At 43.6% G+C, this 24673-nt stretch overlaps 1 protein-coding gene across 6 annotated transcripts in view; it reads left to right on the forward strand.

Annotated features, from left to right (window-relative positions):
• The window catches only part of MTMR2 (myotubularin related protein 2), a 68135-nt gene that overhangs the window by 32882 nt on the left and 10580 nt on the right, over positions 1 to 24673 (forward strand). For 5 of the 6 annotated variants that reach the window (XM_054059730.1, XM_054059735.1, XM_054059745.1 and 2 more), the window contains 6 exons: positions 7906 to 7981; positions 11350 to 11444; positions 11622 to 11732; positions 13939 to 14040; positions 14729 to 14812; positions 23894 to 24043. In XM_054059730.1, the coding sequence (XP_053915705.1) occupies positions 7906 to 7981; positions 11350 to 11444; positions 11622 to 11732; positions 13939 to 14040; positions 14729 to 14812; positions 23894 to 24043 (618 nt within the window). Of the gene's footprint in view, positions 1 to 3553; positions 3619 to 7905; positions 7982 to 11349; positions 11445 to 11621; positions 11733 to 13938; positions 14041 to 14728; positions 14813 to 23893; positions 24044 to 24673 lie in introns of those variants that run through there. The other variant, XM_054059751.1, reaches the window with a different exon arrangement.

Consider the following 24673-nt stretch of genomic DNA (forward strand, 5'->3'; position numbering starts at 1 on the left):
TTTTCTCACTGCCTGTGCAGAGCACCTAGGGCAACTAGCTCCAATGTGGATCTCCAGTTCTAGATGTAGTGGATATTCCTGCGGTTTACTGACTGCTCTGCCTGCAGAGTGGCAAGAGTGCTGATTCAGGAGGGCATTTAATCATGTACCAGTCTTTGAGAGAAAGATATTTGAAAAGAAAGGTGGTGAGGAGAGGGAAGTTTAGATATGTTATCTACAAGCAGAATATTCCCTGGTAGTCCATTAAAATGTGAACTATCAGACAAAAATTTTACTGTAGGAGGTAGAACCTTTCACTTGGCTGTTGATTTTTAAATCCATATTTCACCTATAATTTGAAAAGCTACATATTTTTAAAATCTGCTAATTCTAGGTGTGTATTCTTTCACACATACATTTACAACAATGCACATTCTTGTCCCTGCAGCATATATCCCACCTGTTGCTGCTGATCAGTGCATTCTCATGAGGTAGATGCACCAAACCTGTGAGTTTAGCGGCTGCAGATGCAAAGGGATTTAATGTGTGTGTGTATAATGTTTGTCTGTACAGACAGGCTGTATATGTTTATGTCAATGGACCAGTTAAGAGACTTGCTTCCTGCTGCAGGAAACACAGAAGAGGACTGCGTGTAGCTGGAACAAAAGCAGCTCTGAGCCTGGCAAGCTTGTCCTTGGAAGAGATGGGGCAGACGTGGTTTTAGGAAAAGAATAATGCAGGAGCAAGGTGATCATAGTGTCAGCTTGGACATGTCTTACCAGCACTGTGGCTTTATGCATAACAAATCTGTTCAAAATGTACAAAATTATTTGCAGTGTGTAGGAGGTTACCAAGGAGAGATTAACTCAGAGAGGGGGAAAATCACAAAAAAGGTACGCTTTAATTTTATCTAAACCAAAAAACATTCTTTTTGTTCATTCTCATTGTGATTCAAAGTAGAAGAATCTATGCAGACTTCGGTAAACTGTTATACTGCAATTCAATAATGCAAACCTGCACTCGTCTGCCCTTAAGTTACATGGAGCCAAAAAAAACCCCTGACTTTTGGCTGTGGGTTTCAGGACTCAAATATTCAGGAGAAAGAGTAGAAGAGGATATCTGGAAATTGGCTGGGAGAGACGTCAGGTACTCTCCTCATGCATCTTAGTTATCTGGAGGCTGGTATTGCAGTCAGTCAGTCCTGCTGCTCTCCCTCCCTCATGGGTTTAACATGCCTTCATTTGTGTAGTCACACCGTAAGCCAGTCCTGACAAAATGATCCAGGTTATGGAAAATGTACATTAAAAAAAGCTGTTAAGCAAACCCAAGCATCTTGACTAAACTAGATACGGGAGCAATTACAGCACTGGCAGATTGGGTGGGAGGAGGCAATCCTGGCTCAGCCTCAGCCAGCACAGGATGTGTGTTGTCATCCTGGCTGTGCAGCCTTGCTCTTAGGCAAAAGCCTCCCAGGCGATACAAGAGGAAAGCATATCCATTGTTTTGTTCACAGGCAAAAGCAGACTCTGAATATAGGGCTTCACGTAGCCTCTAAGGTCCTTCTGGCGCAGTGTTCAGCAATGCTCAAATCTCTGAGACCCTGCAGTGAGAGTTACGGCACAACTTATCTCTGTACCCTCCTGAGCTGACTGTAGCCACTCAGGTTGAGGTACAGTCATGAGTCATGCAAGTATGTGGATCAGGAGGGGGTTTTGGAGTAGCATGTTGGCTGCTGTGTTAGGAGGCACTGTGAGGACGTGGTTGGACAGGCTTGGCAGAGCTGCAGTACCCTGCATTGCAGTATGAAGAGATCAGGGACAAGGCAGGGAGTAGTCTTATCTCTTTAGCAGGATGTAAACCTCTTTCCCTGACCCCAAAGGAGGAGATCGCTTCGTTGCTGATATTTGTAAGTTGTGTTGATAATACAGCATCAGGTTTTTCCTGCCTTGAGTGCTATAAGTGGGAGGGCATGAGAAAGCTCTGCACCTGCAGCCATGGGTATGGGGACTGGAGCTAAAACAAAGTGAGATCCTGGAGTATGAGAAGTGTTTGTTAAATGTAGCAAGTGTGGGTTTGTTCTGCCAAGTCACTGCTTGAGCAGAGAACAAAGGTAGGTGGTGGCATAAAGTCCTCATACCCTCTCTGTGCTGAAGCAGGAATTGTATTTAGGTGCTAGGGTACCTGCTCTGGTTCCCAGAGAGCCATGTTATCCGGAGAGATTGCCTGCTGATGGGTGGAATGGGCAGATTATGTTATCTGGTAAAAGAAGAGAGAAATAAAGTTTTTTCTGGTGTGTAACTAAATTCTTCATTCCCCTAGAGATTTAGTTAGCAAGCACAGCATTTTAATACCAAAGACCTCGAATGGCTTGAAGGCAAGGCAAAGTAGTCTACCAATTTTCAGTGGCTATATTTGTTTCTTGCAATAATTAGTGAAGGTTGTGACAGATAGAGCCAGCACTCTGTTCCTCAGTAATGGTGATCCTGCCCAGCTCTGTCTGCGACCTTCATTGCAGATCTCGAAGCACTCTTTGTTTTTGTAACCCACTGAACACAGAGGCACACAGAGGTGAAACATTTCAGTTACAGATGTGTACAACACCAGCCTCAAAAGCGTTAATGCATGGGTAGCCAGCCTTCATTCCTGTGCAGCTCGACTGCTGCAGTCAAGGCCCTGACTCCCCTGCCTGCTTCCTTGCCTCACTGGAGCTCTTAATTTCATTTTGCAAAATCTAAAACAGGCTAAATCTGGACCCAAGAGTGTTATCTTTAGAATCTTGAAAATAGGCAGTGTACAAAAAAAAGATTTTTCTGACAGTTTAATGAACTATTTTAGATTTGAGGGTGGGAGGGAAGGATGGCAGTAAGATGGAAGGGCTTTTCACGTCATCTCTCTGTTCATATAAGGGGCAAAGGATCCATCTATGGTGTCAGCATCTTCCTAGAGTTCCATATGCGCTTTCCCATCCCCTTCTTCCCCTCTGATCTGTTTCCAAACCTCCTTTTTCCTTATCCACCCACTTTTCCTCCCTCCTGCCACCCCCTGTCCTTTAGCGCTGCCCCAGATGTCATCTCCTGTGCCTGTGCCTGCATTGTCAGCTGCACATAGATTGCATTTCACCAAATCAATTTTAAGGAACTGTTGGTGAAGGTGGATTTCAGGAAAATGCCTACTGTTCATTTCTTGGTTTCTGCCAGGATGGTTTTCAGGTGTTCATGTTCCAACTAGGAGGCTCATTCAAGGTCTAGAACTGGGCAGGTGCCACAAAGACCAGCACACGAGCAGTGTTTGCCCTGGGCTTTCTGACCATGTCTGTCTTAGTCTCTTGGGAAGGGTGACTGTTACGCAGGAGTGAGCTGCTTGCTTTGACTTTGAAATGATGAAGGCAGTTGGTGCTGCGTTAGCTGAGGTAGACTGAGGTCCGTTGGGGAATGGGGAAAATGGCAGACTAGTCCTCAAGTCTGTACAAAAAGGGAAAAAAATGGGGGAAGGAAGGAGGAGGCAGTGGGGCAAAAGCTGTTGACCTTGAAATGCTGTGCTTCCAGGAGGCCACCCATTCGCTGCCCTGTGTTGAAGTGAGTGCAAGTTTGAATTACTCACCCTTTCCTCTGACCTTGGGGACTCCACACTTCAAAGAGTGTAAGTGAGCAGATGGATTTTATTAGACTTAGAAGAGCCAGTGTTTTAGCTGAAAAAGCTTTCAGCCTTGGCTTTAGCAGAATGGTGTTGATGTGGAGGTCTTTGTCTTTCTTACTGCTTGCCTCTTCCCTCCTTCTCTACTCCACATGCAGTAGTGTTTAAAACCCACCAGAGCACTGCCCACTTAGTGATCATGGCAGCTGTTGGTCATACCAAATGCTTTCTATATATCTTACCTCATATTTGGCTTAAGATATAGCCTAGTCATCCACATATTTACTGTTGGTCTTGGTCCCACTGACATCTGCAGGAGAGCAGTGTGTCCAGCTGCAGACCACAGTGATCCTAGCAGCAGCTGCTTGTTTCTTTTGGGGTAGGGACCTTCTCAAAGAAGTTGTGATTATATCCTAACTCAGAGAGTATTTTTACTAATGTCCTTCCAAGATAAAAGGCCATAAAGACAGACTAATTTGCCAGAAGCCTCCATCTCATTTAGCGCAATCCAGATGTTCTCTTGCCAATTTCAAGGCTGTTTCTCAAACATAAAAGTTTATGTGCAGGATTTGAGATCAGGTCTGCATCTCAGGCTTTTGTCAGGAAGACCATCACTCAGAGCTGTGATGAGATCTGTGATCTTTGGCCAACACAGTTACGCTGACAAGAAGTCCTCAGCACAAACTTCTGGTAGTTATACTAGAAAAGCCTTGGTTTTCCTGGTATTTCCGACCTGGGGGAGGAGAAGCTTTCCTGTGAGTGCTGCCAGGGTGAGCTCTGTCAATGGTGACCTCCCTATATCCGTCCTGCAGACTTCAGTTTGGCTGCCCTGGCAGCCTACCTGGTAAGATCTGGCCTAAGTGGGTGCAATTGTGAGGTTCCCGTTAGGAAGCCAGGACTGTGCTTGCTTTTACTTTATTTTTTTAAGAGTCTTTTGAATGCATATTTTTAAAATGTGCATCATGTTTTCAAGAAGACTTTGATCTTGTTAATCTTTTCATCTATAAATCATTCTGTTGTGTGAAAACGCTGGAACATGCTTATATGGTGGTATGGGGTTTCTTTGGGTTTTGTTTTAGTTTGTTTTTTTTTTTTTTGTATAGTTTAGAGAATTTTTCTTTCCTGAGGCTTTCCCTCTGGCTTGATCATACGTGAAAGGTGACCATAGATGTGTCAGGTTCTAAGGTGCCACTTCAGGCCATGTCTTTGAATTTTCTTTGCAGGGATTTCCTGATATTAAATTAAAACAATTCTTTGTCATTCTTTGCATTAAGATAAAGAAAGCATTTTGGGCTAATCTGCATATTCAGTTGCGAGCAGAGCTGAACTCTCTGCTTAGAAGAGCAGACTTAGGCTTCTTCAGGGTTGTGCTTGGTAGGGTATCATGGGATGGATAAAGCCCCGGAGGGTAGAGGGACCCAAGGAAGCTGGTTAATATTCAAGAATCATTTCCTCCAAGCCCAGGAGCTATGTATCCCAACAAAGAGGAAGTCAGGCAAAAACCCCTGGAGGCCTGCATGGATGAATAAGGAACTCCTAGACAATTTTAAACACGAGAAGAAAGCCTACAGAGGGTATAAGCAAGGGCAGGTATCCAGAGAGGAACACAGAGAAATTATCTGAGCAGCTGGGGATCAGGTTAGGAAAGATAAAGCCCAGATAGAATTAAATCTGGCCAGGAATGTCAAAGACAACAAGAAAAGCTTCTGTAGGTACATTGGTGATGAAAGAAAGACTAGGGAGAATGTAGGCCCTCTCCAGAAGGAAATGGGAGACAGAGAATGGATTGAGAGTACCCCTGAAGAGAAGGACCTAGAAGTGCTGGTGTATGAGAAGCTCAGTGTGAGCCAGCAAATTGCCCGTGCAACCCAGAGAGCCAACCGTATCTTGGGCTGCATCACAAGAAGTGTGACCAGGAGGTCGAGAAAGGTGATTCTCTCGCTCTACTCTGCTCTCGTCTGACTTCACCTGGAGTATTGCATTCATTTCTGCAGTCCTCAGCACAGGAAGGACATGAGTCTGTTAGAGCAAGTCTGTAGGAGGGCTGGACTTGCTGAAGATGATCAGAGGGCTGGAGAACGTCCCATACAAGGACAGGCTGAGAGTTGGGCTTGTTTAGTCCAAAGAAGAGAAGGCTCTGGAGAGACCTTATAGCAGCCTTCCAGTACTTAAAGGGACCTGGGAAGCTGGGAAGGTGCTTTTTGTCAGGGAGTGCAGGGGTAGGATGAGGAGGAATGGTTTTAAGCTGAAAGAGGGGAGGTTTAGATTAGATGTTAGGAAGAAATGTGTTACTGTGAGGGTGGTGAGGCACTGGAACAGGTTACCCAGAGAAGTTGTGGATGCCCCATCCATGAAGGCGTTCAAGGTGAGGCTGGATGAGGCTTTGAGCAACCTGATCTAGTGGAAGGTGTCCCTGTCCATGGCAGGAGGTTTAGAACTAGTTGATCTTTACTGTGCCTTCCAGCCCAAATCATTTTATGATTCTATGAATCCATCTCCACCAGGTGGAATGCACACCAACTTTAAACCCACAGTCTTCAGGTTGCTACAGCATAAGGTGGAGTCTGGACTAACTTACCTGCTCTTTATCTGTGTTACTTGCTTGAGCTGCTGTGGTTGTGGTCATTTGGCTGGTTTGAGACATGGGCAATATGATTTAATCTATCTGTGTTTGGCCACATACTCTTAGCCTTAATCTTGATCCCTTACATACGCTCTTCTCCCTTAGTTCTTATATAGGTTTATATCTCGAGTTATACTGTCATAGTTAGAGCTGTGCTTTCCTAAAATGTCCATCTGCTGATGATAGCAGCTCTTCTTGTGAATCATAGAATCGTTAGATTGGAAAAGACCTTAGAGATCAACTATAATCATACCTGCCTACTACTAAATCATGTCCCCAAGCACCTCATGTACCCACTTTTTAAACAGCTCCAGGGATGATGACTCAACCACCTCCCTGGGCAGCCTGTTCCAGTGCTTGATAACCCTTTCTGTGAAGAAATTTTTCCTAATATCCAATCTAAACTTCCCTTGTCTTGTCCTGTCACCTATCACTTGGGATAAAAGACCACCACCTTCCTCTCTACAACCTCCTTTTAGGTAGTTGTAGAGTGCAATAAGGCCTCCCTTCAGCCTCCTCTTCTCCAGGCTAAACAACCCCAGTTCCCTCAGTTGCTCCTTGTAAGACTTGTTTTCCAACCTCTTCACCAGCTTTGTCGCTCTTCTCTGGACACGCTCCAGGACCTCAATGTCTTTCTTCTAGTGAGGGGCCCAGAACTGAACATAGTATTCAAGGTGCGGTCTCACCAGTGCCGAGTACAGGGGGAGAATCACTTCCCTAGTCCTGCTGGCCATGCCATTTCTGATACAAGCCAAGATGCTGTTGGCCTTCTTGGCCACCTGGGCACACTTCTGACTCATGTTTAGTCAGTTGTCGACCAGCACTCCCAGGTCTTTCTCTGCCAGGCAGTTTTCAAGCCATTCTTCCTCAAGCCTGTAGCTCTGCACAGGGTTTTTGTCTACCAAGTGCAGGACTCTGCACTTGGCCTTGTTAAACATCATGCCATTGGCCTCAGCCTATCGGTCCAGCCTATTCAGATCCCTTCAAAGAGCCTCCCTACCCTCCACACCTTTTTGTGAAAAGGAATGCCCTGTGGTATAACATTAACCCAAGGGAAAGTGGAGGAAGTGTCATTTGGCAGCCAAAAATTAAAAAATGTGCCTCCTATGCACATCTACCAAAACATAACCTTCAGAGCAAGTCACTACTACTGAGAGAAATCAGGATCTTTGCAGTTGTCAGACCCTCACTGAAGTTAGTGCTGTGATGAGGTGACCCTTTTAACCTTCCTCAGTGTAAACTATAAATTGCTTTACTTAATAGGATAGCATCATGGTAATTGTTGATCACTTCATCTGGGAAAGAAACTGATCCTCTTGGTTCCATGTGTACCTGTTGAGCGAGTTTGACTTGTGATGATGGGCTGGGGATGAGAAGGTTGGAACGTGTGAAAGGCAGACACTTGGGAAGTGCGCTGCCAAAGCACGCAGGCTGCTTTGCACAGTCTCTCCATCAAATACATCCTTGCTTTAAACACTTCTGCATAGCCTAATTGTATGCTTGAGGACTACGCCAAGGTCTCTCACATGTTTTGTGTTGACCTTTCAGAGGCTGACACATGGAGGTACCTTTGTTATCCTTGATATTGTTGACGCGTTGCAGGTAAGTGTAAAATTCTTGGTTTGTGAAAGTGTAATGGATTTCTTTTTCTACCTCTGTATTTTGCCTAGGTCCTGAGGGAGACTAATAAATTGGCTGAAATGGAAGAGCCACCTCTGCTACCAGGAGAAACCATTAAGGACATGGGTATGTGAAGAGGAAAATCCTTACTGTTTGCTGACTACACAGAATATCCATAGAGCAAAATACCTTAGCAGTCATTGACCAACATCAGCAAATTTCTGATGTTTTGAGAACCGTGTTATTCCATTAATCAAGTTATTGCACATCACATGAGCCAAAGTTAACTCTATGTCTCTTCTTAAAATGTAGTAAATAGAATGCAATTCAACTTACCTTAGCATAAGTGATGAGGTAGATTGTACAGCTTTGCATTTGCTACCTCCTGAGAAGGCATGGATCAACTGTTTCAAGTTGTGCTTGCCACAGGCTAACTTGACAAGTTGACACAGTATGATTGTGTGTTGAATTTCCATCATGAACTGCAGGAGGGGATAGAATCATAGAATCATAGAATCACCAGGTTGGAAAAGACCTCCGAGATCATCGACTCCAACCGTACCTATCTGCCACTAAACCATATCCTTAAGTACCTTATCTACCCATCTTTTAAATACCTCTAGGGATACTGTGCTGTTGAAGTGAACTTGCTGTGATATGGGGATGGGTCTTTTTTTCTTTTTTTTCTTATATTTTTTTTTCTGACATGTACCAGGTTTGGTGGTGCACTCTAATCAGAAATTTTAAGTAAGCTTCTTGCTTAATGTTCTGTGAAAGATTTTGCATGTTCCCTTCCTTTTAAAATGATCTGGAAGAAAGCAGTTTCAGTCCTAAAAAAACCACAACTCTACAAAAAACCCCACACGATAACATCTAAGAAAAAAGAAACTAAAGCCAAAAGTATCCGACCTCACTGCTCAATCCTTTTCCTTGCTCCTTTCTTAAGGTCTCTGAAGTCATGCTCATATCAGCCATTCTCTACAGACTGACATCTAACTCCCTTCACAGGCACAGTTAGCTCTGACAGCAAGACTGTGTTGTGAAGGGTTCCTGGGGAATGCTTTAAGAGATCAGAGTTATCAATATTTTGTCTGTTGGCAAATGATGTGATAAGCCACGTAAGTCTGTAAGCTTGGGTGGCTTTCAGAGTAGGCCAGAGAGCAGCTGCCTGGTCCAGCAAGAAGTTAAAGGTGGAAGTCTTTATTATTCATCGGCAATAACTGTTTTTATCACAAGTGTCAATAAGGCAAATGTAATTCTCTTTGTATATTATAGAGAGGGTAAGAAAAATTATTTCAGCCAACCTAATAATCTAGGGTAAGATTTTCGCTATAAAAGACAAGAATTCTAAAAGCAGAGGAATTAATAAATTCTGGTTTCCAGTATGTGTCTTCCATACGGATTCTCTTATATCTGCCAAAGGCTGGGCTTAGTAGACTTGGTAGCAGCAGCAGTACAATCTTCCTTATGCCTAGCATGCATTTTCACAAACAGTGAAGGATTTTAATGCCTTGGAGATCCCTGTTTATCAGATAGAGGCTGCTGAAATCATACAGCTGTGGTAGGGTTAAGGTCAGACAAGCCACGTGTGTAGGTACTTGTGCAGTGTAATTAAGTAAAATTGTTTCCTTAGGAAACCAAGCTAATAAAATGCAAATGTGAAAGGTGATGTGGCTTACAAGTTGGCAAGACCAGTGTTTGAGATCATGCCTGGGATTCCTTACCTGGAAAACATTTTTCTAGCACCTTTCCTCTTTACCCAGAAATCTTGTTCCTTTTAAGATGTAAATGCACACTTCTCTTATTAGTAGATTTTAGGATTTTTTTTTTAACATTTTGAAGTTACTTCTTGAATAATGGAGACTCTAGTGGAAAACCCAGGCAAGCTGCCTTCACCCTAATTGTGCTTCATGAGTCTGTTTTCAAACCTCTGTCAGACTAGTCTTTGAAAAGAAATGATTAATAATTGGCCACTAGTGAAACATTTGGTTTAATTAGAACTGGCTAGGAGCATTATGTGTTTAATTGTCCTTCCAGCAAACACATGTACACTAAAATAAATAAACAAATAATTAAATTCCCAACATGTGTGTGTGTGTGTGTATTTTATTTTATTTATTTTTAACCAACAATTTTGTGGTACATATTTTGCTCTGAATTAGTTACTCCTGATTTTTTACGGATCCTTCACCATATCCATATCTCAAGAGTCAGTGAAGTCTATGCAGAAGCAGAGCTGGTATGAGGATGATTTAGTTGTATGGGTTGCCAGTGACATGAAATAAGGCAGCCTCTCTCCCTCCCTCCTTCCTTCTCTCTTGGCTAAATCTCATGGATAAAGTCAGAAGAAATTCAAGTCCCCATCCTGACACCCCAGCAGCCTCACTTCTCTCGTGCGTGGTGGTTATCACCTGGCTGGGAGGCAAGCTGTTCTCCTGGCTTCACACAGCCCTTGCTAAAAGGATCCCGTAGGATTAGAGGCTTGAGGTTATTAAGGTGGTGCAGGGGATTCTTTCATGGATCTGGGAGCTCTGGTCAGTGGGTCTCTTTCTGAAAGGATCTCTGTGTGCTTAAGGGGTATCGTTACTTGTCAGTAATAGTGTAAACCATTGCCATGGCACAGCCAGCCAACTGCTTCAGTGACAGAAGACGTGATGGGTCACTGCTGGGCAGTGAGGCAGAAGGGAACGACTTAAATGTTGGCATTTTTAATTGATGTAAACCAGAAGGGCAGTTAGGGAAGGTGTTTGTTGTGGAAAACCAGCAGCACTTCTTGCCTTTTGCTGGAACAAGTGAGAAAAAATTGAGGCCTTTTTAAGAAGGGGACTGTTTTGAGTCACCATCACTCAGGCTCAAAAATAATTGAATTGTTGCAGAGTAACTTGATCGCTGACTTCAGACTTAAAATCACCAGCAGCTGGGTGCTGTTCGAATTCCTGGCTGCTGGAAATTGCTGTAACTCTGCTGGCTTTTAGCGTGAGGGCCTTCATCCTAGGGCTGATTCTGCATGCAAAGTTGTGTGGAAAGACTCGGGCATCTTAAAAGCCACATACAAGAGAACTGCCTTCTGTCCTTGGTGGCACAAACCTGCTTAGTGCCAATCCTTTGCTTTTAAGCAGATTGTTGTCAGCTTCAAATATGTGCATCCGGGCAGGAGTTGTTTCCCGTCTTTGTGCATGGTGTTATTGGCTACTGACAATGCATTGCTCACTAAGAGTAAACAGTTTGTAGCCAGATACTGGCTTTCTTACAGGGTGTAGCAGTTCTGTAGGATTCTAGGTGATGGTAGTTGCCTGGAGTTCAAGTTATACCTAAACTCTTACCTTGTCCACAGAACCAAAACTTGCATGTTAGCCTTAAGCTAGCACCCTAGATTAAGCTGGTTTTCATTCCATCATCTGAAAAGGAAAACCCTGAGGTATTGTTGCTATCATAATTTTTACTGCTGTAAATTATCCATGAAATTAACGACTCTTTCTTTTTGTTTTTTTAAGCTAAGGACGTTACTTACATCTGCCCCTTCACTGGAGCAATCAGAGGAACCCTTACTGTTACCAATTATAGACTGTATTTTAAAAGCATGGAACGGGTAAGCTTTTGAAACCATCTGCTTTTGTTTGCTATTCAATCTTTAGACCTAGGTGTTCTTTGAGAATAATTCTGTGTGAATCATAGCTATATGTTTGGGAATATAAGCGTAAGAGAGCAGGAGCTGGGGATTTTTCCCCCTCCCCTTTTTAAACTCACAAATTTCAACTGTCTACAGGACCCTCCTTTTGTCCTAGATGCATCTTTAGGTGTAATCAACAGAGTGGAGAAAATTGGAGGCGCTTCCAGTCGCGGTGAGAATTCATACGGGCTGGAGATTGTATGCAAGGTAAATTTTTATCTGTGTTTTACAATAGGGGAGGGGAACGTATATTTTAAAAGGTTTTCTCTGTAGTAGCGTAGAAAGTTCTGTGAAATGTTTCAGTCAGTATGACTTCACACACTTCAAAAAGCATCTGATTTTAAAAGTAGTTTTCAAGATTCTCCAGCTCTACTCATTCGAGATGAGATCCAAACCTTTATTCAGGCTTTGTGCTAGGCAATGTCTTTTCTTCATAGTGGAAACCTGAGCCTGCATCCCACTTATGCAGTTCTCAGGATTGCCCACCAGGCCTTCCTAGGAGGACTCCAGTCACTGTGGAGTGCAGGGTGCCTTTCTCTCAGCTGCATTTTAGGCACATGAAAAGGACATGTTTTCCCCTAAGTTGTTAGCAGATGTTATGCTGCACCGCTTTGTGGTGAGGGTCTTTCAAGTAGCTTTCAGTCCTCCTTGAGGCTGTACTTTCGTTTCTTTCAAGGCAGTACCTATTTGACGTATCCCTCTCAAGAGCCCTTGGAATCATTGGAAATGCAAACATCAATAAAAATTAACAATTCACCTCCTTGTACCTGCTTACTATAGACCCAGAAAGTAGATAAGCCACCATTTAGGGAGGAGGTTGAGTCCCCATCCCTGGAGGTACTTAAAAGATGGGTAGTTGAGGTGCTCAGGGACATGGTTTAGTGGCAGATAGGAATGGTTGGACTCCATGATCCAAGAGGTCTTTTCCATCCTGGTGATTCTATGATTGTATGATCTTCAGTCTTAAATCCATGCTTCTGTTGTTCACCAGGGCATTTGGCCCCTCTGCTTCCCTCAGTGGCAATGTGGGATTCTGAACCTTGTAGGTCTTGGCCTCCTTAGAGCTCCTGTCAGAGCCCCCTCAGGGCTGAAAGGATGCCACTTTCTGGATAAGGGCAGGTGGAGAGATGAAAATGAGTCCCAAACTGCTCTGGTCACTGCTGTGATTTTGAGTCACCAAGAAGCTAAGCAGACTTTCAAGCTGTGAGTGTGCCGAGTCAAGAACAGCTGATATAATCTCTACCAAATCGCACAGCTGTTCTCTCATCCTGTTGCAGTCAGGATCCTCTGTGGCTAACGTTGAGGTGCTGGTGCTGGCAAGCTAATTTGTTCCTTTTCTTGATCTGGATTCCTAGTCCTCAGCCATTTTGCCTATATGCAAATTTGCACACATGGTCAGGTTTGGAATTAACTGTAAATACATTGTTTCCCCGGGTGGGATACAGTACGTATCTTGGCCCTACACAACATATATATACATACATATATTCCAGCCTGTTTGGCCCAGGATACACAGAGCAATTTACTGCAATAGCAGAGTAATGCAGATACAGTTTATGCATCCTGAAATGTTCTCTGTCTGAGACCAATTCCTAATCTCAGTCTTGTGATACAGCTAAGTCATTAGCAGTTTATCTCATTCTCTGATTTGCTGTACCATCTTCATATACTTGAACTTGATAACTCATTTAATGCTGGTGACTTTTAAACTGTTTACTACAAGTGTTTGAGCTGTAGGCTTGGCTGGAAAATCTTGGCATCTTAGAGATGCTTTATTTAGTTTCTGAATTTGATTTTTATAGATGAGTACAGAAAGCAGGTCTTGAGTTACCACTCTGAGTGGAAACTGCGCTGCTGTGTAAAGCGGAGGAGCTGTCGTTACCATCATCCTCACTGTGCTCTGAGAGATCGAAGCTTTAAAGGGAGATGGTATTTGTTGCTTTGCACCAAACTGTCTGGATTTGGGCTCCCTATATGCAGTAGCCCTAGGGGGTGCTTTGTGAGACAGTCCCTTCTAGTTGTCTTATTGTACTGCTCAGTCTGAGAGCCCAGTAAGAGCTAGGAGGTTTGTCTCACAAAGTCCTGCTGGCCGGTGATAGCTTGTCCCTAAACAAGACTTTCCCCAAGACTTCCAGCAGGTAGAGAGCTTCATGTGAAGGCAAGATGCTGCGATCAGGTGCACCCATGCACTCCCTCTACTCCTCTGCATTTGTGACAGGCTTTGTTGGAAGCTGCAGATGACTGCTGAACCTAGTCCAGACTTGCAGTACAACAGTGTTCAAAGTACGGTATTAAATCAGTACTAGAACAAGCATCATGTTGTGACTCTGTTTTGAATGCTGGCTTTTGCATTTTCTTTGGATTTTGAAAGGGTTCAGAAATCTACAATTCGATTTTCCTTTTTTTTCCCTAGGATATCAGAAACTTGCGATTTGCTCATAAGCCAGAGGGGAGAACTAGACGATCCATATTTGAGAACCTAATGAAATATGCTTTCCCAGTCTCAAATAATCTGGTAGGTATTTTCTTTTCTGTTTTTACCAAAAGACACGGAGTAGCAGCAAGCTCTTTTTTTCAGTCCCATCTAGTTGGTACAATGTTCACATGGGGTGCATTTTGTAGAAGGAGGAGAAATGGTGGGTTTTAACTCTGTTCCAAAATTAATCCTGTAGGAGTTTAGATTGTATGGAAAACAGGAAAAGTCTACTACCATGGAGCTGAATTCCTTCATGCATGGAGAATGACTTAATGATACATCCATCTAGCAGAGGGAAAATATTCAAAGCAAGTGACATCCATCAGGGGTTTACAGCTAACGGTGATTGCACTGCCCCAAATCTGGAATGCAGTTCATCTGCTCTGTTACGACATTGCAGTTGTTGCTTCAAATGCTCATTGGAGGGATCTAGTTCTTAATATGTAAGAGCGTTCTAGCCCAAGTAGTCTTATCTTTCTCTCTATAATCTTTAAAACTCCTTTTGTCCATGAAGTACCAGGTAATAGATGAACAAGATCAAGGTTATAGAGGAAAGTACCTTGTTATACTAATCACCTGCTACAGGAAGCATGTTAATTTTTTCACAAAGCCCTGAAAGGAAAGTTGTGCAATGGGAAAAAAGAAGGACCAGTCATGAGTTGAGATATTAAACATCCTGGAAATGGACTCTGAGTTGGCTCTTAATGGTAAATTTTCTTTCTTTCAGCCACTTTTTGCATTTGAGTATAAAGAAGTTTTCCCAGAAAATGGATGGAAGGTGTATGACCCCACTTGGGAGTACAGAAGACAGGTGGGTATTGAGCCATGGTCTTCCTCATCCTCTCAACTCTTCAAAAGGGAAGCTCTGTGCAGTAATATAATTACAGGTCACATGGAACGGAGAATAATCCTGCTGACAAATGTCACGCAGGCTGGGTTAGGACATTGTTCTCTACACTGCAACAATTGGTGTGACAGCAGTACAGCTTTAGATAAAGTAGCATCCATTGATGGAGATTACTCAGGCTGCAGAGAGCTGACTTCAGGCTTTGGTAGGAAAAACTGTTCCAGCTTAGTCATCAGCCACTGCTGGCAGTGAGGAACAGAGGATGTGTTTTGCAGGTACAGACATCCCGTTGTTGAGTTTCATACCTCAGCTCTTGCTTGTATCAGCTTTAATGCCTTGCAGAAAATTGGAAAGAATCTCAAACAGGAGCTTGGAAGGAAAATAAATTAAATGTAGAATGCCTTAATTTTCTTGCAGAATCAGCATAGGGATCAACCTAGAGAATGTTGTGATTAACCATAGCTTGGAACAGATGGTTGTAGTGTGTCCAGAGTCCTGGTCAAAGGTGTTAACGATTGTGGAATGGTAGGCTCTCAATTACTGTGATAAAAACTTGAGTGGTTCTCCCTGGTAGAAAAGAGGAAGGAATTTTGGTTTTTATAGAGAAATCACTCTTGTCATAAAATTCTCAAGTTGAGGAAACAGCACAATTTGGTGACTGTTTTGCCCTGGACAGAGTAAACTTTTGTCTCATCCAGATCTGCCAGAATAAAACTAATTTTCCTTTATAAAATTAAGAATTTTACAGCCACGTAATTTAATTATTTATTTGTGTCTTTCCCATAAAGCAAACCAAAACAAGACGTCTGTCCTAGCCTAGTTGTTAGTCTGAGTCCTGACATGCAAAACGTAAGGAAGGGATTAATTTTCCTGGCTTGAGTCTTCTAAAAGCTGGGCATGCCTTCTCAATTGGTTATCTGGGCCTGTCATTAACAGATGGGGAGAGAGAACTTCACTGTTGGGGGTGATTTGTTCCCTCCTGAAATAGCTGCCTAAGATAGATGGCTGGCTTCTAGGCTGCTAATTGAAAGTGAGATGTATTTTACCTCCTCTGTCTTCATTGCAAAAAAGTGTATGTTTTACAGTGAGATACCACTACCTAAAATCCTAGTAGAGACAAACTCCAGTCATTTGTAGTGACTGACACACATTGTATCCAAAGCTGACTTTGACAAATCAGAGCAGGTAATGCAGTGATTATGGCTTTCTTCAGAATTTACCTCTTTATTGGTAGTTATTTGAAGGAAAGATCTGTTTATAAAGAAGGATCTGCAGCCCAAGCTGTATGGGAAAGAGGCTTCTTTACAGGACTGAGAACTTTGGACTAAAGACAATAGAATATCATAGAATCATAAAATAGTTCTGGTTGGAAGGGACCTTAAAGATCATCTAGTTGCAACCCAGATGCCATGGGCAGGGACATCCCACTAGATCAGGCTGCCCAAGGTCCCATCCAACTTGGCCTTGAACACCTCCAGGGATGGGGTAGCCACAACTTCCCTTGGCAACCTGTTCCAGTGCCTCACTGCTCTCATGGTGAAGAAATTCTTCCTAATGTCTAGTCTAAATCTGCACTTCTCCAGTTTACACCTCTTCTCCCTCGTCCTATCCCCACAAGACTTTACGAATAGCCCCTCTCCAGCTTCCTTGTGGGCCCTCTTCAGGTACTGGAAGGTCGCTCTAAGATCTCCTCTGAGCCTTCTCTTCTCCAGGCTGAATAAGCCCAACTCTCTCAGCCTGTCCTCGTATGGGAGGTGCTCCAGCCTTCTTATCATCCCTGTAGCCCTCCTCTGGATCAGTTCCAACAGCTCCATGTCCTTCTTACATTGAGGATTCCAGAACTGGACAGAGTATTCCAGATGAGGTCTCACAGGAGAGGAATAGAGGGGCAGAATCACTTCCCTCGACCTGCTGGTCACACTTCTTTTGATGCGGCCCAGGATACAGTTGGCCTTCTGGGCTGTGAGCACACATTGCTGACTCATGTCGAGCCTCTCATCAACCAGCACCCCCAAGTTATTCTCTGCAGGGCTGCTCTCAATCACATCATTTCCCATCGTGTACTGAAAACGGGGATTGCTCCGACCCAGGTGCAGGACCTTACACTTGGCCTTGTTGAACCGCATGGAGTTCTCACAGGCCCACTTCTCCAGCCTGTCCAGGTCCCTCTGGATGACATCCCATCCTTCTGATGTGGCAACTACACCACTCAGCTTGGTGTCTTCTGCAAACTTGCTGAGGGTGCACTCAATCTCCCTGTCAATATCATTGATGAAGATATTAAACAGCACCAGTCCCAGTACGGACCCCTGAGGGACACCACTTGTCACAGATCTCCATTTGGACTTTGAGCCATTGACCACTAGTCTTTGAATACAACCATCCAACCAGTTTCTTATCCACCATACCCATCAAATCCATATCTCTCCAATTTAGAGAGAAGGATGTTGTGGGGAACTGTGTCAAAGGCTTTACAGAAGTCTAGATAGATCACATCCATTGGTTTACCCATGTCCACTGCTGGTTACCCCATCACAGAAAGCCACTAAGTTGGTCATTCAGGATTTGCCCCTGGTGAAGCCGTGCTGGCTGCCACTAATCACCTGCATGTCCTCCATGTGCTTTAGCATAGCTTCTAAGAGGATCTGTTCCATGATGTTCCCAGGCACAGAGGTGAGGCTGACAGGTCGGTACTTCTCAGGGTTGTCTTTTCTACCCTTTTAAAAACATGAGCACAACGTTACCCTTCTTCCAATTACCAGGGACTTCTCCTGACTGCCAGGACTTTTCAGATATCACGGAGAGTGGCTTGGCAACCACATCTGCCAATTCCCTCAGGGCTCTGGGATGCATCTCATCGGGTCCTATAGACTTATAGATGTTCGGGTTCCTCAGATGGTCATCTGTGGATGACAGGTGGATATCTGCTATCAAAGTAATCTCCATTGAAAAGCACAGCATTCACTTAGCCAATCTTCACTTAAAGGAATTGAAGTACAAAAGACATTCCTACAATACCTGGAAAGATGGAAGGGTGACCCTTGAGAATTTCAAGGTTAATTATTCCAGTTTCTTCAGCCTAACGTACTTGGGTTTTGGAATACAAGCTTTACTATCTATGACAGTTTTTATATTGTGATTGGCTGTACCTTAAATTTGGCAGAATCTTGCTTACACGGTGAAAGGATACATATATTTACATGCAGGTGATATGCAGGTCTTTGGGGCCTTTTTGTAAAGAAAATGGGACTCTGGGCCACGGGATCTTTGTTTCTGGAAGCACTGCTGTGTGTAAAGTTTGTCATGCTTGAGACATTGCTGCACCATGTACTTTTGTTATAACCTGCTTTTGTATTACTTTTGAGCAGGCAGGAAAAACTTAGCCAGGGTGCTTGTATGTTAAGAAATCAAACATACCTGTATGCTGAAGCCCTCAGTCAGTTGCTTACGTTGATAACTGCAAAAATGAATCTACACCAGGATTTTTTGCAGTCATGGCCTATCTGAGTATTACCCGTGATGGGCCACAGTAATTCCTATTCCAGATCACACCATCCATCTGTTTGAATAGCTTATCTCCAAAAGTGACCAACACCAGCTGCTGAAGAAGAGGCAGACTACTGCAGTAGATGTTTATGTTGTGATCTGGCCAGGAGGGAACTTCATCCCTTTTGTTCAGGTTGATTTAGGTCCTGCTGTATGAAGCTTTATGTCCCCTCCAAAACTTTTTGGTATTTCAGTGTGTTTATTTAATTTAAGCATTTATAACTATGGATGTTCAGTTTATCTGTGTGAGTGTCTTAGCCTTTTTTCTTAATCCAACCAGATTCTGTTAAAGCAGTAACAAATACTACAGTAAATCAGCATTATGTCCTGAAACGGCAGCAGGAATTTGTTAACAGTGATGCAAAACTGGCATCATCAAATCAGATAATGCGATTACCTGTGTCTGACCATATGAATTGTGATCAGAAATAGAAAAGCAGTACTTATGAACTATCTGCAGGACTTCATAAAATTTGTTTAAAAACTGTTAGAGATGAGCTGGCCTCAGGCATAAGCAGCCTAGAAGTGTGACCAGACAGTAACTTGGTATATCTTAGGCCAGCTCAGTCATTTCTTTGTGAGAGCAGGGACATGGAGAAAAAACATCCAGAAAAAGACTTTTAGAGTACAGTCCATGATAGGATCTATGTCTACACTGTTAGGTGTGGTGTGGTGTGATTTTTTTTCAGGTTAATATAATTGTATAGATATGATAGAGACTGTAGCAATTAGGAAAGATATTCAGTAAACCCCTGACTTCTCTGTTAGCTTCCTTGGGAAAGATGGAAATGTGTAAATTATTAAAAATCTGTGATTGTGTAAAACGACAGGGAGTAATAAACAACCTGTAGAGAACAAAAGGAACTCAGAGAGGTTTGTGATTTAGTCAGTAAATGGAATCACATGTGGCAAATGAAATTTAAAACTGAAATTGCTCCCTGATTTTTATTACACGCAGGCTGGCAGAGTATAAAACAGAGTTGCAAAGTGAATAAGACTCAGTTGAAACCAAAAGGCCTTGAGATGCCTTTGGAGTAACTTAAAGCTTTCATTTTCCTTAACAAGGTGGAGAACATTTGGAAAAAATTACAAAGGGTTGTGAAGCTGGAAACATGTGATGTTTCCCTACAGAAGTTAAGCTTGTCTAATCCTATGCTCAGGTCTTATGTACGAAGGGAACCACAGCGTAAGGCTGTGGTTGCTGCTCTCAGAGAAAACATACAGAAACTAAGAAGAAGAGCTGATATGTTTTGCGGACAATAGAAGTGCCCAGCATTAGCATATAACCAGAGTAGGAAAGATAGAGCACAAGAACAGCATCGTATATATGAATGATAGGGGGGAAGATTAGAATTAAATTGTTAAATGTCCCATGTTTTAACTGAGAACCTGCTTATGCTAGGGATGTCTTTGCCTCAAAACGTGTCTCAGCTCTCTTGTGCTAAATGGAGACAATCTGAGCTCAGTACAGAGCAGAGGGGCCACCTTGGCTCTGGCAGCTGTCTTCTGTTGGTATAGGGATGCATCTGAGCTTGTGTTCTCAGCCTCTTGGTCACTCGTGGCTCAAATCAAGATTGAGAGAGGCATTGCTGTGTGTAACTCGGAACCCTCCCAGCCTGGATAAGCTCAGAACCAGTCTACTGGATCCAGTATAGGGATGCGACTGTGTGTAGTTCCAGTGTTCCCAAGCACTGAGTTGCCTTTATTTCAAGATCCAGGACAGCTTCAGTCCAAGCTGTTGCCATCTGGCTTTTGAGTGAGTATGTGCTTGAGCATCTTTAGCCATCCACAAAGATACTTATCCAGCAAGATGTATGCAGATTGAGAGTATGAAGCAATTATTTACTGGCTGACACACAAAAAAGATAGCTGAGATTTAGCTAGCTACTAGTCTGAGCAACTAGTACTTGCCACCTCAGAGAAGACATCTGAAGAGGCTTTCCTGGCCAGGCAGGCACTAGTGAGAGAAGGATCAGCCTCTGCACTTCTCTCAGCTGGATTGCCATTTTCCACCAGTAATGGCAACACTGGCACAGAGATGACCCAGCTGTTGGCCTTCACCCAATGCCTACTAAACTCAGTTTTTCCTTTTGGATTTCATAGCATTTCATTATGTTGTTTTCCCTCTTGAAATCTGGAGCTACCAGCAACTCCCATCTCAACAATCCTCTTTCTCCATCTGAAGTTTTACATTCCTTGCCTTTCTATAGATTTTCACACAGCTCTTTTGCGTGGCTTTGCAGTATCCTTGGCAATCGGAGTCACGGTTGTGCACCTGGACCCCATCAGAGCTAGGACCTGGAAGACTCCGGCCTTTGTGGAGCAGAGATGAGAAAGGGCTGCAAAGCTAGCCTGCCAAACTGCTCCCAAACTTGGGTGCACTTCAGAGGCTAATGCAGGCCAAGGATCACCAATAGGCAGTTTGAAAAAACTGCCATTCTGAGGATAAAAGTGTTTAATAGCATGCATGTGAGGTGTGCTGTGCCCGCTGGGCTCAGTGAGAATGGTCATGGGCACATTTAATTTGTAGTTACAGATGCGGCTATGCTGCCTTCCTCACTTTATCCCCTGGAAGCAACAGAGCATGCAGTTTCCTGAAATCAGGGTCTACTAGTGGTGTCGGTTTACCTGGAGAAGACAGACCTTGTGTATCATAGAATCATAGATCATAGAATAGTTTGGGTTGGAAGGGACCTTAAAGATCATCCAGTTCAACCCCCACTAAATCAGGCTGCCCAAGGCCCCATCCAACCTGGCCTTGGACACCTCCAGGGATGAGGCATCCACTGGGCAACCTGTGCCAATGCCTCACCGCTCTCATGGTGAAGAAATTCTTCCTTATGTCAAGCCTAAATCTGCCTCTCCAGTTTATACCTCTTGCCCCTCATCCTATCACTACAAGCCTATCACTTACAAGCCTGCTGTACCAGCAGAGCATCCAGCTCTGGTCACTAATGTGGACACCACGTTCCCTAGCAGCTTCTGGAGCAGCCCAGCTGCTGTTAGCGAGGTGTGCCTGGGTTCCTCCTGCAGGTGCACAGGTGGGCCGTGCTCAGAGCCTATCCTGAGCCCGCAGAAGCTTCTTGAGTTACATCTGTAAGAGTTTGAGTTTGTTTGATAGTAGGATTTTGGGCCTTACAGCTTGCCATGAAGCAGTGAAACGTATCTTATATGAGGAAATACCAATGTGCTTTATATCATGATTAGCTTTTTCTATTGATTCCAGCTGGAGAAAGCACAAATCTGAAGGAACATGAGTAAATGCAGAAGCTACACAGCATTGTTGCAAATGTCCTGGGAGGATGCAAATCCAGCTTCTCTTCTAGCACACTTTGCTTGTTTCTGTTTACTTCAAGTCCTCAGTGAAAGTCACTATCAGAATCCAAAGCCCTCTTTGGGTGGTTCCATGATTCAAGGCTGCTCCGCCAGGCAAAACCAGACATTCACTGAGATTCAAATGAAATTTAAATGCTGACACAGAACATTGTTTCTTTCTTTTGGTGCTTGTATAGATTTTCCTGGTCTGAGCTATCACAGAGGAAAGATTTCATTTGAATTTGTCAGAGTGGTAGCTGAAAGACTTAGCGCTTTGGAGGGTGTCTGTTCTGGAACAAGCAATATGTGCCAAAGCCGTTCTGCCCAGAACTGTGAAGAGGGTGCTTTACAGTGCCAGTGACTGTTTAATCTTCCCAGAGAGCACTGGTACTGTTGCAGGGCAGAACGAAAAGGAGCTTTTCTTCATGTAACTGTTTGTCAGCTCCCATTTTTCTTGCCAACAGTGTGCTGAGAGCATAGTTTGAATTCAGATTTGGGGGAGGTGAAATCTCCAAGTGTTGCTGAGGGATCCATTGCAGTGCAGTCGTGTACTTACTAGGACAGGACTGAGGACAATTTAGTCTTTTTTCATCAGTTCACTTCCACATAGTAACCAGTTTGATCACAGCTGATGGACAGCTAAGATCAAGTGCTGTGCTGTTCCCTTGTTGACAGCAGAGCAGGTGGACTCAGGAGATTCTGTCCCTGCTGTGTACAGCAGGTAGACCTCTGAGCATGTTTTATCCATCTATAAGTTTGGACTGTGTATACACGCTGTTTGGTGCCTGCTTCTGCCAGTCCTTTGGCTTCAGGCAGCGCCAAAAATAGCTTTCCTTTAGGGTTTTGGGGTAGTCGTGATCCTAGCAGCTCTGCTGATTCCTTGTAGTAGCATTTCCTTCCCAGAAACGGCCCTGCAACCACGGGTGGTTCACAAGCAGGGTGTAGCCAGTATTAGACAGAAGGTCTGTCCTCTCCTCTCATTTCTAACCATGACCTGTTTTGACAACATGACTCACCGCTCTGATGGGGAACCGGCTGAAGTCTGTGTGGGTCAACCATAATCAGTTCATCTGACTTGTATTAGATTTGTCATTTTTTTCCTGTGGGAGCCAAGACAGTGGTAATCGATGTCCCACTACCCTCCTTAAAATGAAGTCCTGTTTGTTAGAACAGAAGCTTATATTGTTTTAAGAGCCGATGTTCCTCTAAACCAGACTCTGTGCTAAACAGTGCAGCCGTGTGTTCAGTGTAGTAGATCTGTCTTCCCCATAGAGATGCTTGTGTCAGTGCTCACCTTTGCTGCTTCATGTATCTGTTTAAATCTTTCCTTGCAGGCACACAGTAGCAGCCACACCATTTTCATCTGTTAATTGCCAGTGTCAGCCCAACTGAGTCTGCAGGTTGTCTGGATCATCCCCATTGTGCTTCAGGTGTTACTTGGAGGTTACCATCTGGGAAGCTGTTAAGTTGCTTCCCCATCAGGGCATGTTTAGCTAGATTATGTGTGTGTGTGTTTAGATTCCCTGCTCTCCCAGCCCAAGTCGGACTAGTACAACCAGAGAGCTTAGTCTGAGAGGAACATGGGAGTCACGTTTCACCGTCCAGATCACATACAGTCACGCAGCCGGAGACATACAATTATTAAGTTTCTGATGTTTCTGATCGCACAGCTGTGCCACAAATGCTGAACAAGGCCCACAGCAAATTGATTTTTGGGGGCATTTTACTGTCTGTTCTCCCTTCTGTCTTCCCATCCATCCTGTCTGATAACTCCACTTCCCATCCCCGCTTTCCACCCACAACGTTTGAGCTAAGTACTGAGAAAGGAGTGAGGACTGTTGGTCACCTGTTTTGTTCAAGCTCTATGATGAGACCAGGAGGTATGTTAAAGATACTCTCAGTGAGATCCCCTGTATTGCCACATCTGTAGCCTCCACGATTCCTTTGCCAAAGGTGAGCCTGCTTGCAGTGTTCTAGCTTTCCTGTTCTTCAGCGACTTGAGCAAAACATCTACCTCTCTGGTGGGACGCATGAAATGCAAGTTACCGAGATAATGCAGTCCCAGACTCCAGCCCTAAATGTCCTTCATTAACAAAAGTTGCCTTGAATTTCAGGTCTGGGGATTTGACTGTGCTGAGGTCTCAGAGCAACTCATTTGCTAACTTGCTGTTGTTTCCTCTTTAGGGAATTCCTAATGAAAGCTGGAGGTTGACCAAGATTAATGAGCGCTATGAGCTGTGTGATACCTACCCTGCTATTCTAGCTGTGCCCGTAAACATTCCTGATGAAGAATTAAAGAGAGTAGCATCTTTCAGATCGAGAGGACGCATACCAGTGAGTGTGACGAAAGAAACCACTTTGATGTGGTGTTGTTACATACCTTTGGGCCATAAATAATACCAAGATCAGGCTGAGTGGATTCCAGGGAGCAAATAAATGTTCAATGTATAATAAAAGTGACAGCGACACGTTTGAGGAGCTGGAAAGCAACGTTATCTGTTGGAACTACTGTTGTGAAAGAGATGTAGACTAAACCAAACTGAGAAGATAAGATAACTTAGCACAATCCAGGCCAAATCTCAGTTCAGTTCCTGGGAAACATGAAGCAGCCCTATTTAGTTGTTTACAATTGTCTACTCTGACTTTCAGGATGAAGAAATAGTTAGTGACAGTCTTGATGAAAAATGAAACTAAGACAAAACACATCATTATGATTATTTCAGCACTAACCGAAAATGTACTGTTTTATTTCTCAAGCCTATAGAAAATTAAATCTGTCCCTGGAATACTTAACTTTTACATGGTGTGATGTAGGTTAAGACATAGCCCAAGGACTACAGAGTGAGAAAGTGTGTTTGTGACGCACGCAATAGTGAGAAAACATTCTGCACCATATTTAAAAGTCAGACTTAAACCTATTCAGTACCCTCTTGTTTGTTCAAATTTTGGGAATGCCACCAGAAT

Source organism: Cuculus canorus, chromosome 1 (genome assembly GCF_017976375.1).
Source record: "Cuculus canorus isolate bCucCan1 chromosome 1, bCucCan1.pri, whole genome shotgun sequence".
NCBI classification, from domain to species: domain Eukaryota; kingdom Metazoa; phylum Chordata; class Aves; order Cuculiformes; family Cuculidae; genus Cuculus; species Cuculus canorus.